The sequence below is a fragment of the Lycorma delicatula genome, chromosome 1 (genome assembly GCF_047948215.1).
Source record: "Lycorma delicatula isolate Av1 chromosome 1, ASM4794821v1, whole genome shotgun sequence".
NCBI lineage: Eukaryota > Metazoa > Arthropoda > Insecta > Hemiptera > Fulgoridae > Lycorma > Lycorma delicatula.
Genome location: NC_134455.1, coordinates 350,207,169 through 350,223,968, shown reverse-complemented (window position 1 = coordinate 350,223,968; position 16,800 = coordinate 350,207,169). Strand labels below are relative to the sequence as shown.

The 16,800-nt window shown below is 34.3% G+C and overlaps 1 protein-coding gene across 1 annotated transcript in view; it reads right to left on the bottom strand.

Moving 5' to 3' along the window:
• The window catches only part of LOC142317912 (ras-related protein Rap1-like), a 313,305-nt gene that overhangs the window by 10,705 nt on the left and 285,800 nt on the right, over positions 1-16,800 (bottom strand). The window contains exon 3 of the mRNA XM_075354452.1: positions 6,751-6,842. Within this exon, the coding sequence (XP_075210567.1) occupies positions 6,751-6,842 (92 nt within the window). The remainder of the gene's footprint in view (positions 1-6,750; positions 6,843-16,800) is intronic.

Here is a 16,800-nt window from a genome sequence, read left to right as displayed (position 1 = left end):
TTGACAAAGCTGAGTGTGCGGGCGCATCGTCTTGGTGAAGTAACCATTAGCTGTCTCGCCACAACTCTGGTCTTTTTTTGCGGATTTTTTCATACAACAGTTGTAAAACGCCTTCTAGTACGCATGGTTCACTGTTTCACTTTGAGGCAAAAATTAAAAATGAACAATTCCATTAAAATCGAAACAAATCAGAAAGCATTATTTGAAACTGTAGCGCCTTCTTGGGGTGTGGAGATTCTTTTCCAGTCCATTATGATGATTGAACTATCGTCTCGATGTTGTAGCCGTAAACCCGGCTTCCGTTTCCCGTCACGATCCTTTCCATGAATGTTTCATCGTCATCGTCTTGTTCAAAAAGTTGCCGACAACGTCCACTCTGTATTCTTTCTGCTGTTCGGTCATTAACAAACTTTACTGCAACTCAATGCTTGTTCAATTTTTCAGTCAAAATGTCATGGCATGATCCGATCGAGATGCTAACCATTTCTGCAAGTTCTTTAACAGTCGATCGTCGATTTGCACGTACCAGATCGTTGATTTTCTGAATGTGGGTGTCATCAGTTGAAGTCGAAGGCCTTCCTGGTCGAGGGTCATCTTTGATTAACTGACGACCACTTTTAAATCGTGGAAACCACATTTCGTACGACCCAGAGCGTCATTTCCGTTAGCTTGTTTCAAAAGTTGAAACGTTTCTGTGAAAGTTTCGGCTTGAAATCGCATCCCAAACACCTGGGTCTCCCTGCCTCTTTGCAATTTCCACATGGCCGCCCGAACTTTCACCACTAAATCGATTGGGAGAGCCTTTCCCAATACGGTGGTAGTCTCGTAGGAGGTTTTAAAAACACCAGTGCATACAATTATTGGTCTCAGTGAGGGTTATTACTGCAGTTAAGAAAAAATCCAAAATCTTTTTTGGTTCAGTCGATTGCAATCAAAAGGGGACGTGCACAACTAGATGTTACAGCATTCCTAAATCCAAAATTTCAACATCCTACGTCCAATCGTTTTTGAATTATGCTAGATACGTACGTACAGACACGCCGAAACTGGTCAAAATGGATTCAAGGATAATCAAAATGGATATTTCTATTGAAATCTGGAAATCGAAATTTTTTGTGATCACAATACTTCCTTTACTGCAATCAAGAAAGTAATAAGGAACTGCCGAACATATACCTGGATGGATCAACGGAAATTGTGGTAAAGCCTTGATCATAGCAGCAACACAATGTACACGTTTAATTATAAAATAAAAAAAATTAATGTAATTAAAGTTTATGTTAATGATATAAATGATAAAAATATGAAATAATATTAATATTATTAATAATAAATAAAAAAATAACTATAAAATAATTAACAATTCAGAAGACTACTAGAAATTATTTGAGCATATATTTATGTACATGTTGATTAGGATGGAAAATATTCTGGATTTAAAAAAAATTATTATTTAAAAACTTATCTTCAGTGATGAAATACACAAAAATAATTAAAAAAATAACACACACACACACACACACACGAAACATGTGCGTATTTGTTAGTTACAGCTTGAACTGGATTTATTCAATTTTACCACTAATGATTTTTAAACTTATTCAAAGATGATTTCTGCTTATTGATTATACGAGATCTATTCTATTTGACCTCTGATTTACTACTAAAAAAATTTAGACACACAACATATTTACATTATTTTTAAACATACTAACATAAATATTTATTGTACTTCAACATCACCTTTTGCAGATCCTGATCAAAGAATTCTGTCGCCAGAGGATAATTCAGCTAGTTATTAATTCCATTAATTAAATTTATACTAGTTTCAGACAGTTAGATAGCCAACTATACCTTCATCTTTGTGAACTGTTACAACTCAATTAATGTCTTTAAAAGATCTGCACAATGAAACATTGTACATTGTAATTTAGAACAACAAAAACTTCATAAAAATCTTGCATAATTTTTCTTTTTATTGATCAATACATTTTTTAGTGTTTCAACATAAATTTCTGACATTAGTTTGATTCCATTCCATAAATTTTATCAACAAAATTTCCTTGTGATTCTTACACATTATAACCATTGTTTTTGGTTGATAGTATCTACTTGATGTTTTTCAGCTCTTTAGGTATGTTTTGAATATCAACAATTGACTTGAAGGAGAAAAGGCTTAACAACAATTACCTCCTCTTTAATTCATTTTATTCTGATTGGCAGCAGTCGCGGCTCGCGTGTAGGGAGATGGAACTGCAACATCCCCTATTTTCAGTTGATATTATCGATAACATTTAATATAATGAGTCCTTTATTCTTTAATTCTTTCTTTATACTTGTACAATATATAATCCTTAAGCTTAATGTCAGTAACTACTCCCAGTTTATGAAAAATATACAAAAATCTTTGTATGGAACTGTGCGCTTCACAGTTCTAGCGGCGTGAGGTTTGGCTGTTGTGCGCATGTGCATATAAGAAGCTGCACGCGAGACTGCGATGGAGATACAGCACTGTCGCTCCCGCAGTACCGACCCTGGCGTGCTGGTGGAAGGTATATTTTTTTTTTACTTTGCGTGTGTATGGAACGATCCTTGTTCTTCCTTTTTCTAGTTCAGTCGGTGGAAGGAATATGAAAGCGGTTTAGTTGCTTTTTCAGTAGCGATCAGAAGATGGCGGAAAGTAAGGCTCTTTGATTGCCAAATCTGTCCAAAAACATGTTGGAAGGGCGAAAGAGAAAGTAATTAGTAAAAACTAATTATCTATTTGTTTCTGTGTACATAGAAATTTAAATTAAGCACCATTGGACTATAGCGTTTTTAACCAGACAGTTATTGAGTTATCTAATAATACTAAAAAATATTATCTGCTTTATTATTTATTCACTTAAACCGAATATGGTTTTTAAGGAAAAAAGTGTAAAACCATGTACCTTACGTATTCCTGAATGTAATAAACTGTAGAATTAGATTATTGTGCTGCTTCCAGCAGTTCTCTTTGATTCATTTTTCTGGTTCTTTTATTTTACAGAAAACTTTAACCATGGCCTTGAAAAGGCCCAGAAAAAAGTTTTCTGGAGTACTCCCCCACTAAGTTTAGCTACTAGCCACCGCCACTAATTGGCACTCTATGTAACAGTTGCTGATGGATAATAATGATATGAAATTTTTGTAGCATCCTGACTGGGATTCAAACCTAGAAGCTCTGGATAAAAGGTAGAGATGTTATCATTCCATCACGGAGATAGGTGTAATAATTATATATATTTTTGAAATGATCCAACTGTAAAATGTACTCGTATATACATTTCAGTAGATAGAATTATAAGAGTTACAAAATTACTCTTATCATATAAATTGTATTAACAATAAGCATATGCAGTCTGTCCCACGAAGAGGTATACTTCTTTCCTTTCCTTTCCTTTTTCCGTTTAGCCTCCTTCAAGAATTGACCTCCTAAACGGAAAGGTGATTCCTCCAATGTTCCTAGGGGTATATTTAGTAAATCTTTCCCAGAATCTAGAAATTTTTTAACTCAGTTTTGGACTCTCTAGTGTTCCAAAATTGATATAAAAAGAAAGTTTAAATTTTTTTTTTCAAATATTTGTTTTTATAGGTGAGTGTTTTATAGATACTCATGGTCCATGTAAGAGTTTTGCAATGAAAATGTCATCCAAGCCCATGAGTATTCCTGAAATACTCTGATGTAACTAACAATGAAGAAAATTTGTTTTATTTTTTAGATTTTGTTAGAAAATTGTAGTATGAAAACATAAAGTGAAACGGTTATAAGTTTTATGAAATAAAAGATAGTAATATGAAAGGAAAAAGCAATAAGATACATGGAAAGCAAATCTATCAGTTTTATTACAAAATTAGAAACACTTAGGAAATAATGTATAAAGAAAAGCGTTCTTTTGTATTTTGTCACAAAAACTATTTCTTGAAGCACTTATGATAATCAAAAAAACATTTATACACATGAATTTTTTTTGTGGACATGAAGGGCAGGTCGTGCGAACTTGTGATGTATGCTTTTAAGCGTAATTTCTATCATGGGTTTTTGAAAATTTTTCATAGCATGAAACGCATCTTCCTTTTTTTGAATTTCTTCTATTCTATGATTTCTTGTAGTGTTACCATTATCATCATCAGATGGTTTGTCAATTCCAAACAAAAGATGAACAGCTAATTTTTCTCTGAATTTTGTTATCTTCATTTTACTGTCAATGTTATGCCATTTATAAACAGCATGAGCGTTGACTACAGATGTGTTTAAGAGCAATTCAAAGATAATTTTTCTATGCCATTTGACCCCTCTGCTTAGTAGGGTATTGTAAGATGCCAACCGATCCGAAATATCTATAAATGATTTTGCTGCATTGTATTCAGCAATTGTAGAAGGTTTTTTCACAGAACCTCTTCTTGTTGGAATATCAATCATTGTTGGTACACTTTCTGAAGTTAACACATCACGCTTGTCTTTTCATTTAGATACGATAACTTTAGAATTAATTTTTTTCCCAATCATTTCTCCTTTGGCCAACTTAGCATTTGTAACCTCCACAGGGTTGTGATTTCACTTCCAGCGAAGAGTGCCGACCAGGTGTTTTTTCCTTATTGAGAGAGTGTGCCAAGTCGACGCTCGTATAAAAGTTGTCTGTATAGAGCACTCGTCCTTCCCCAAGTATTGGTCTGATTAAGTCCATAACAAATTTAGTGGTCTGATACCCTCTTGATTATTAGGATCTGTCTCCTTCCCTCCATACAAATTCAAAGACCAAGAATAGCCTTCCTTTAGACAAAGTTTAAAAATTTTCAAACCATATTTATGCCTTTTGTTAGGCATATATTGGTGAAACTTTATTTGTCCACGAAGAGGATCCATTGTCTCATCTATGCAGACGGCTTTGTCTGGAACAAACATGCTTTGAAATGCCTCAACCATAGGATTTATTAGGCCTTGCACTTTGTGTAGGCGATCATTTGGCTGTGCTTCTTCATTATTAGCCAAATGAATAAGTGTCAAAATTGTTTCAAAGCGGTTTCCCAGCATTACCATACTCACTTTGTTAGCGTAGTACATTGCCTGACCAGTAGTCTCTGATAGTTGGTTTGATATCTAAACCCATCCATAAAACTAATCCAATAAAGGTTAGGATCTCATTTTTAGACGTGTCCTTCCAGTTGACTAGCATTAAGTGTGGTTTGTCATGTTCTTCTAAAATTGCCTGAACTAGCCTGAACTGCGCTGGCTAGCATATATATTGGTTTCATTTACAAGTAAATCAAGTACTTGATCATTTAGAAAAAGCCTATAGTAATGAAAAACATTACCATTCTCAACATTTGTCAATTTATCATAATTTAGCCCAGGAGGTGAACTAGGTAAAAAATCAAAATGATTTAGGTTACCTGAAGTAGGTTCCCATGTTATGTACGAGTCTCTAGACCTAGGTCTAGAATTATTTTGAATAGGCTCCTGACCATCAGAAGGAATTGAAGTTTCTGTAAGCCTTGTTGTTGGCACTTCTTGAGGTGGAAAAACATATAAATTATCCCTAATATTGTGATAAGTACTATAATTAGGACTTACAATTTGCCCCACTTCCTCAGTTGTTGTAGTAGACCTAGAATAATTATCCATACACTCACTGTCACTTTCAGAAGTCATATCAGAGGTATTAATTGATGGATCATCTGAAAGATTGTTAAGATTAGATTGTGAAAAATACTGAGTGAGCTATCATCACTGTCATAAGAGCAGTCTAATTCCATTCTTATCTATTCTTCATCCATTTTTATGAACATGAAATAAACCACAATTCAAAAACAAATTGTTTCAGAAATAACAAATTATAAAGGTTAGAATAGCACTAGACGTTCTGACTGTAAAAAAAGAAAACACACAAATGCAGCAGCTGCTGTTTTTCAATAGCCGACAGTGTAGCCAATTGCTGAATTTTTTAGAACCCAAACTCGTTTTTTTATTGCCAGGGACCAGACAAACAGATTGAACCATTTAAAACAATGCTAACTGTGTGGCTGCTAGATACACGATCCGTTGAAATGTGCCTCTACCTGAGTATCCAGGATATACTCATGGGCTGGCAGTGAATGTTTACCGTGTATCTGTGAGATACTCACGGGAGTCAAAGTGTTAACAAAGGTTCTAAAAATGTTCTGTGAAAATTTCAACCTTCTAGGTTGAAAAAATATCAATTTCAGACAAACCATGTTTTTTATTTATTACAAAATATCTGGTAAAAATGATTAAAACAGATGATAATTAGAAATAGATTAATTAAAAACAGTTATATAATTATTCATGGTTATGACTAATTATTGTTTTATTAAATTTGAACAGCTGTTCAACAATACATCATTTGTTTTTAATAATTTTTACCAGATTTTTTTAATGAATAAAAAATGTGGTTGATCTGAAATCGATATTTTTATTTGGTAGCCGCCTCTTTTTTTCTATGTATTCTAGAAGGTTGAAATTTCGCAGAATATTTTTAAAACCTTCGTTAAAAGATCTGTAAAGTTTCAATGGAATCAGTGGGGGAATGGGTGGGTGATACTAAATCAAAAGCCTATACCTCTTCATGGGATATATTGAATATAAAATTACCAACATAAAAGCTTAACAGTTACAAAAGAGTTATTGTCATTAATTTTTAATTTTTTATTTTAATTTAAGAAGGAATTATTTTATGTTCATATTACTTTTTTAAGTAAAAATTTACTTACAGACATTTCAGATGTAGGATGGTCAATAAATACCATCTCTGATTCCTCCCCATCAAGTAATATAGATACTGTTTTTTCTCCAAATTCATCATCTGAAAATATTTAAAAGAATATTATTTATACGTAATATTATAATAAAAAAAATAATACGTTAATATCATTTTACATAAATACGACTAAATATAAATATTTATTATCAGTAACAATTATTAAAAGTTTCACATAAAAAAATTATGTTTTCTTAAAAATATGTATTTTATTTATACAGTACACGGTAATAATATGTCTAAATATTATAATATGGGTGTTACGTTTAAATGACAGACTGTGCAGTTGTTTATTGTAGACCATATTTTTTTCATATTAGTTTTCTGTTGTTTTATTGTTGTAATAAGTTAAAATAAAAATAGATAAATTTTTTATGCTAGTCAGTACATAATAATACAATATATAAATCATATCAGGAAGAAGATATGCTACTACATGTTTACAAAAAGGAATTACCGAAGTATCCTTGGGAGACTAGCAAAATATTTATGTACTTTTCTCGACGAAATTCCTCTTCAGTCCGTCCAATGAAGCCATTCGATCTAGTAGGAATGTGTCTGATGGAGCCATAGTTTTTGGAGTGTTCAATGTCCTACCTTTGCGGAGAGAGTCGTATGTGATGTCTATAGGCGGCAAGATGGCATGAGTTGGCTTCTATAAGGTCCTAATAATCGTCTAGGATTACGGACAAAAATTTCCCGTTTTCCTAAATGACTCTAAATATTTATTATTTTTTTGTTACAATTTGTTATAAACAATAGACATAAAAATAAAGAGCAAAAACATCTCTCAAAAACAATTTTCTTTCCCTATAAAGAATATAAAATTTACTAACTCTAGCAAATAATGAAACACGAAGGATTTTAATTAGCGAGAAATTGGGAATATTTCAAATAGTATATGGTCATTGTGAAAGTAAATGTCTGTATAGAATAAGTGCAAGTGTAAAGGAACTGAAAAATTTTGATAATTCAAAATTTTGTACTTCGATTATCAAAATTTTTCAATTCCTTTGCAGTTGCACTGATTCTATACAGACATTTACCTTTACAATTTCCATATACTATTTGAAATGTTCCGTCAATTTCTCAATTTATTGAAAATTAAATTCCTACGTGTTTCAGTATCTCTAGAGTTAATATGTTTTTGTTTTGCTTGTTGAATCTTAATTCACCACAAAAGCTCATAGATTGTGCGTGGGAATACGGAAATGAAAATATATACCATATAAAAAATTCATGCTTAACTAAGATTCGAAACCAGGACCTTCGGATGGCACACACAAAACGCTAACACTACGCCATGAGTAATTTAATTTTTACAATTTTATGATTGGAGCCTCCTCTATGAATCATGAGACCTTGCTGTTGGTGAGGGGGCTTGAGTGCTCAGGGATACAGAGTAGCTGGACCGAAGGTGCAACCATATCGGAGAGGTATCTGTTGAGAGCCAGACTAAGGAATGATTCCTGAAAGAGGGCAGCAGCTCTTTCAGTAGTTGTTAGGGGCGTGAGTCAGGACGACTTAAACGGCCGTATCAACATCACTCAGTCCTCTGAGTACTGCGCAGCTGAAAGCAATGGAAAACTACAGCTGCTTTTTTTCCAAGAAAATGTGGCTCTCTGCATTTTCACATAGAAATAATGGAGGCGCCTTCCTTGGTAAAATATTCCGGAGGTAAAATAGTCCCCCGTTTGGATCTCCGGGTGGGGACTACTAAGGAAGGGGTCACCAGAAAATTAAAAAATAACATTCTACGAGTCGGAGCGTGGAATGTTAGAAGCTTGAAAAAGGTTGGTAGGCTAGAAAATTTAAAAAGGGAAATGGGTAGGACAAATGTGGATATAGTAGGAATTAGTGAGATTCGGTGGGAAGAGGAAGGCGACTTTTGGTCAGGTGATTTTAGAGTAATTAACTCAGCGTCAAATAATGGGCAGGCAGGAGTAGGTTTCGTGATGAACAAGAAGATAGGGAGGAGAGTGGAGTATTTCAAAACGCATAGCGATAGAATCATTGTAATAAGGATAAAATCAAAACCTAAACCGACAACGATTGTTAACGTCTATATGCCTACAAGCGCCCATGATGATGATGAGGTAGAGTGTGTATACGAAGAGATTGATGAAGCAATTAAACACGTAAAAGGAGATGAAAATTTAATAATAGTTGGAGATTGGAATGCAAGCATTGGAAAAGGCAAGGAAGGAAATATAGTGGGTGAATACGGGCTGGGCAAAAGGAATGAAAGAGGGGACCGACTTATAGAATTTTGCACGAAGTATAATTTAGTAATTGCCAACACCCAATTTAAAAATCATAATAGAAGAATATACACTTGGAAAAAGCCAGGCGATACTGGAAGGTATCAGATAGATTATATCATGGTTAAGCAAAGATTTAGAAATCAACTCGTTGACTGCAAAACTTACCCTGGAGCAGACATTGATAGCGACCATAATTTGGTGATAATGAAATGTAGATTGGGGTTTAAAAACCTGAAGAAAAGGTGTCAGATGAATCGGTGGAATTTAGAGAAGCTTGAGGAAGAGGAGGTAAAAAAGATTTTTGAGGAGGACATCGCAAGAGGTCTGAGTAAAAAAGATAAGGTAGAAAATGTAGAAGAAGAATGGGAGAATGTTAAAAAGGAAATTCTTAAATCAGCAGAAGCAAACTTAGGCGGAATAAAGAGAACCGGTAGAAAACCTTGGGTTTCAGACGATATATTGCAGCTGATGGATGAACGTAGAAAATATAAGAATGCTAGTGATGAAGAAAGTAAAAGGAACTATCGGAAATTAAGAAATGCTATAAACAGGAAGTGCAAACTGGTGAAAGAAGAGTGGATTAAAGAAAAGTGTTCAGAAGTGGAAAGAGAAATGAACATTGGTAAAATAGACGGAGCATACAGGAAAGTTAAGGAAAATTTTGGGGTACATAAATTAAAATCTAATAATGTGTTAAACAAAGATGGTACACCAATATATAATACGAAAGGTAAAGTCGATAGATGGGTGGAATATATTGAAGAGTTATACGGAGGAAATGAATTAGAAAATGGTGTTATAGAGGAAGAAGAGGAAGTTGAGGAGGATGAAATGGGAGAAACAATACTGAGATCTGAATTTAAGAGAGCATTAAAAGATTTAAATTGCAGAAAGGCTCCTGGAATAGACGGAATACCTGTAGAATTACTGCGCAGTGCAGGTGAGGAAGCGATTGATAGATTATACAAACTGGTGTGTAATATTTATGAAAATGGGGAATTTCCATCAGACTTCAAAAAAAAGTGTTATAGTTATGATACCAAAGAAAGCAGGGGCAGATAAATGTGAAGAATACAGAACAATTAGTTTAACTAGTCATGCATCAAAAATCTTAACTAGAATTTTATACAGAAGAATTGAGAGGAGAGTGGAAGAAGTGTTAGGAGAAGACCAATTTGGTTTCAGGAAAAGTATAGGGACAAGGGAAGCAATTTTAGGCCTCAGATTAATAGTAGAAGGAAGATTAAAGAAAAACAAACCAACATACTTGGCATTTATAGACCTAGAAAAGGCTTTCGATAACGTAGACTGGAATAAAATGTTCAGCATTTTAAAAAAATTAGGGTTCAAATACAGAGATAGAAGAACAATTGCTAACATGTACAGGAACCAAACAGCAACAATAACAATTGAAGAACATAAGAAAGAAGCCCTAATAAGAAAGGGAGTCCGACAAGGATGTTCCCTATCTCCGTTACTTTTTAATCTTTACATGGAACTAGCAGTTAATGATGTTAAAGAACAATTTCGATTCGGAGTAACAGTACAAGGTGAAAAGATAAAGATGCTACGATTTGCTGATGATATAGTAATTCTAGCAGAGAGTAAAAAGGATTTAGAAGAAACAATGAATGGCATAGATGAAGTCCTACGCAAGAACTATCGCATGAAAATAAACAAGAACAAAACAAAAGTAATGAAATGTAGTAGAAATAACAAAGATGGACCGCTGAATGTGAAAATAGGAGGAGAAAAGATTATGGAGGTAGAAGAATTTTGTTATTTGGGAAGTAAAATAACTAAAGATGGACGAAGCAGGAGCGATATAAAATGCCGAATAGCACAAGCTAAACGAGCCTTCAGTAAGAAATATAATTTGTTTACATCAAAAATTAATTTAAATGTCAGGAAAAGATTTTTGAAAGTTTATGTTTGGAGTGTCGCTTTATATGGAAGTGAAACTTGGACAATCGGAGTATCTGAGAAGAAAAGATTAGAAGCTTTTGAAATGTGGTGCTATAGGAGAATGTTAAAAATCAGATGGGTGGATAAAGTGACAAATGAAGAGGTATTGCAGCAAATAGATGAAGAAAGAAGCATTTGGAAAAATATAGTTAAAAGAAGAGACAGACTTATAGGCCACATACTAAGGCATCCTGGAATAGTCGCTTTAATATTGGAAGGACAGGTGGAAGGGAAAAATTGTGTAGGCAGGCCACGTTTGGAGTATGTAAAACAAATTGTTGGGGATGTAGGATGTAGAAGGTATACTGAAATGAAACGACTAGCACTAGATAGGGAATCTTGGAGAGCTGCATCAAACCAGTCAAATGACTGAAGACAAAAAAAAAAAATATGATTGGAGGAAAGTTACTTTTTAGTAAAATTTTTACTCTTTATTTATATTTACCATTTTTGGATGAGAAGGTAATTTTTTTTGAAGAAAAAATTTTTGTTGCCGTTGATTAATTTTCTTTTCTTTTTTTTTGTTTAACCAGCAGAACTACCGTTAGGTATTACTTCAGAGGATGAAATGAATGATTTGTAGCGTGTGAAAATGCCATGCCTGATCAGGATTCGAACTCAGAACCTCCGGATGAAAGGCCGAGATGCTACCATTCGCCCCACGGAGACAGGCATAATTTTTTTGTTGACTGACTTTTTATTAAAATTTAAGGTAAAGAAGTCAATTTGTTATATTTTTTGTTATGAAAGAGCGGGCATCAACAATTATGGTTATTAAACCGGGGGAAATTGATAGCGTATGAAAGATGCAATGCCTGACCGGGATTCGAACCCGGGACCAAGTCAAGATATATATATATATAAAAAAAAAAATTATTTAATGCTTACAATCATAATAAATGGTATTTTTATTATACTACAACAAGACCGGTATAATTGACCTTTCTTTTTCCTGTTTAGTCTCCGGTAATTACCTTTCAATAATACTTCAGAGGATGAATGAGGATGATATGTATGAGTGTAAATGAAGTGTATTTTTGTACCGTCTCAGTTCGACCATTCCTGAGATGTGTGGTTAATTGAAACCTAACCACAAAAAACACCGGTATCCACGATCTAGTATTCAAATCCGTGTAAAAATAACTGACTTTACTAGGACTTGAACGCTGTTACTCTCGACTTCCAAATCAGCTGATTTGGGAAGACGCGATCATTACTAGACCAACCCGGTGGGTGGTATAATAGACCTGAGTAACGGATTCCTGCCATTAAAAAAGAAACGAATAGAAAATACAGTAATGAGAGTAATCCAGAAAGGAGCTAAAAGAAACCCTTTGCTAAATGTAACAAGTCTGTTTAACAATTGTCCTTTGTAATACTTCCCACTGACACACCTAAATAGATGTTGTTCAATTAAATGGGGTTACCGGACCAGAGTAAGAATGTATGGGAATGAAAGGGCTCGGTCGTTCGTTCTCACGCTCAACTGGGGTCTGGTCCTGCAAGTAATGAGGATAGGAGGTATATATACTCCGGGAAAGACCAGATGAAATCAGTTCTGCGAGATGTGAGTCTGAGAGAGACTCACATCTCGCAGAACTCTATCGCTTAGAACTCTATGCGATAGAGTTCTAAGCGAGGAGTTATTATGCGAGTTTGAAGCGAGAGTATTCTGCGAAGAGATCAGTGAACGAGTGAATTTCTAGAGCAGATTCGACGCAATTAAAGTGACGTCACGAGCAATTCCAGTACACGAAAACAAGAAATGGTTCGGTGAGTTACGGTTAGAGTATAAGTGAAAGATATAATGTACTAAATCTCATTCGTGAATTGTTAGGGTAATTTTATTTTTGAACGGTAAAGGGTATTTACAGTGAAAAAAACATTATACTCGTCTTATCTATTCAACTATTGTTGCTAATACAAGATTACAAGACTAGTGTTAAGTGTTAAGATTAGCGGTCATGCTAATGTCTTTTGTCAATGGGACTGGAATCTGGTTTTCAGTATTTAACTGCCTGTGAATAAATTCTGACTATTATTTTAAATTCTCTTTTTTATGTAATCACTGTCTATTATTATTATTATTGTGGTTGTGATTACTACGATTATTATTTGTTTATTATTGTCATTTATTATTCTTATTGTCATCGTTATTATTGATTAGTCTTATTTTATTTATATTCTTAAACTAATAAATTGTAATTATATAAACATTTTCAACCATCAATCTCTCAATATCCTGATGGAGCCGCGAACACGGGAAATATATTTCAAATATATGACGAACAGTCGGTCATCCTCAATATTTACATTATTTAAACCTGATTATAATTTTTAATTAAACAAAGATAGTAAAAGCTACAATTAGAATTCCAGTCCATATGGAAGAGCTCCTAAACCTAAAATATATTGAACTAAGCCTAAATCTGAAAATGAAGCCTGGATGACGGAACCTTTGGATGAAAGGCCGAGACGCTACTACTCAATCACGGATATATATTATATATATAAAATATGTGACTTAGCTATTTAACACCGCTACGGGTAGTAGATTGTTCAAAAAGTGACGCAACCTTATGGAAGAATGATCCTTCTTTTGTTGCTGATTCAATTGAGGAAAATGGGTTATTCAATGCAACAGAGAATATTCATTGTCGCCTGATACATTATATGGGTTAGTTGTGCTCAGACCCATAATGCCTTCACAGAGAAGTGTGGTGTGGATGCACCAAACACGTCCTCCATCAAGCGGCTATACGACACGTTCCAAGAGACAGGGAATGCGGCAGATGCAGCCAAAAGTGATCGGAAGAAAGTGTTAACGCACACCAGAAAAGTTGATCGACGTGCAAGCTGCATATTTTGTTTGTCCCAAGACGTCTGTGCAACGCCTATCTAGTCACTATGGTCTCTCCGTCGGTAGTGCCCACACGGCATCGCGCAAGTGTTTAAAGATGCATTCGTACAGAATTCGTGCTGTTCACGAGTTATTACCTGCTTACACTGAAAAACGTGAAGCTTTCTGTCAGCGGTTCATGTCATCTGTAACGCTAGATCGGGAAGAACTCGATGATTGGTTTCGGTCTGACGAGGCATGGTTCCACCTTAATGGATACTTGAGTGCACAGAATTCACGCATTTGATATACGAAAAATCCGCAACAGCTGCACGGACAAAAAGTGGATGTTTAGTGTACAATGTCACGTGAGCGAATCTTCATGATATTCTTTCATGGCACAGTGGATAGTGAGCGCTACATACTGATGGTGCAGTAATTTGTAAACACGTACTTACAGACCGGTTAGAGTACACGTGGTTTCAGCAGTTCAATGCTACGGCCAAATCATATAGCCAGCAACACTTTCTTGGATCATTATTTTCATGGAGAAGTGATTTCAAGGAGGTTATGCTCCCCTAGGTTTTCTGATTTATCTCCTCCTGACTTTTGCTTGTGGGGATACCTTAAGGATGCCGCTTACAAAACTCATCCTCACACCAAAATGCACAAAATGCAGAGCAAAATTGAGCGGTGTGTCGCTGCAATTTCTCAACAAACGTTACAAGATGTGTTTAAGAGCAACGTCGTATTTCGTAAAGTGAATCGCATAATGGAGGGCACTTTCAGCAACTATTGTAAATTACTAATATTCCTATAAGATTGCGTCACTTTTTGGACATTCTGTAGAATCTGCATATAAAATATCAGCTGGATTGTTATAGAAATTTCTGAGGTATCGCTGTATCATATTTATAAACATCTAGTTCAAAGTAAAGAAAATTTTTAATAATAAATTTTTTTTTCATTTCTTGATGATATTGCTACATAAACTTAAAGCTTATGCGTGAGATATAGAAATTTAGCGTATGAAAAATGCCATTCCTGACCGGGATTCGAACCCAGGACCTCCGGATGAAAGGCGGAGACGATACTACTTCGCCACGAAGGCCAGCAAATGCGTAATAAAATTCGAGTATGTATCTTTTTTCATGTTTTTTGTATATAAAAAAGAGAAAGAAAACAATTTATAGTTAAAGAAATAAAGTATCTTCTGCATTATAGAATAAAAAACTATTTGATAATGTAATTTATTAATAATGTCTATAATAATAATGATAATAATGTTTATAATGTCATTTATTTAAAATGTCGTACAAAAGTAAAGAAAGTTCTCAATTCAGAAAATTTGTACCTATTACAATTTCCGAGATAACTGCGGTATCTCAATTACAACTAGTAATGGATATGTGAGATAATAGACACAAGAATCCTTTGTTAAAATGATATCATCTTAGTATGATTATTTGCCCTGAGGCAGGTCTCCTGTACCATGTCTCTCTACCTCCATTCTCTTGTATTCCCAGCTTAATTTTTGAGTTCCTTACAGCTTCTATTTTCTTTTATATTGCCTCAAACTTTTTTCGGCTTCTCCTTTCATACGTTCTACTGAACCCTCTAGCACTTTTTTCATCAAATATCTTTTCATGATATATCCCAGCCTATCATTGTATATAGCTTTTCTGAATAACAAATTTTAAAACATTTTTTTAGAACAAATCTTTTATTCTAATCGGTATATATTAACATTAGCCGGCCCATACAGCCAGAACCTGGACTATCGGGGGTCAAGTCAGCCAAGGCGAATCCTGGAAGCACTCAGGGAGTTCTCGGGGCCTCCCGGGGCCGAGGAGCCAACTATATGGACGCAAAGCTCGCTTCGCTCGCCATTCCCGTCTACTCAGAGGGTTCCGCTTTCTGGACCACCGCATTGTACGTTATCCTTATGATTGTAAGAATAATATTGATAAATAATAATTATAGTATTCAGACTTTATAGAAACTAAATTACAAAAGCTAAAATAACAAAACTACGGTAACTAAAGTACACACACCTTTGACGACGAAAATTCATAACTTATTTCTTTGCTATGGTGGCAGAAATATAATAATGAAATAAAAGGATTAATCTACTTTTACTTCCTTGTACGAAGTAAACGGAATATATATACACATATTTATATTATCTATGACATTCCCGGTGATGTATGGATTCCAACGGGGGTCATACATATAAATCGGTTCTGCCGTTGAGCTGCTACGGTAGAACAAACATACGTACTTATACCCTAAATACCTTATCCTCTTTCTTAGGGAAGTTGTGTAAAAAACGTAAATCTCGTTTATTGGTGTTTCATGAAAAATCAGTTCTTTACAAATAAAAGCAAAATTTAAAAAACCTTTTATTGTAATCTGTACATCATAATACATAATGAGAGATCATATAAAGAACTGACAGATATGATACTTAATGGATAAAAGTCTCCAATCTATAAAATATATATTTTATATATAATTTTTCAATTCGTTGTTTGTTAGACCACAACACCTCTTTATTTGTCAATTTATCCACCCATCTGAATTTTAACATTTTCTTATAGCACCAAATTTCAAAAGCTTCTAATTTTTTCTTCTCAGGGACTCCGATCGTCCAAGTTTCACTTCCATATAAAGCTATGCTCCAAACATATACTTTCTAAAATCTTTTCCTGACATTTAAATTAATTTTTGATGTAAACAAATTATATTTCTGACTGAAAGCTGGTTTCACCTGTGCTATTTGGCATTTTATGTCACTCCTGCTTCATCCATCTTTAGTAATTCTACTTCCCAATTAACAACATTCTTCTACCTCCATAATCTTTTCTCCTCCTATTTTCACATTCAGTGGTCCATCTTTGTTATTTATACTACTTTTCATTACTTCTGTTTTGTC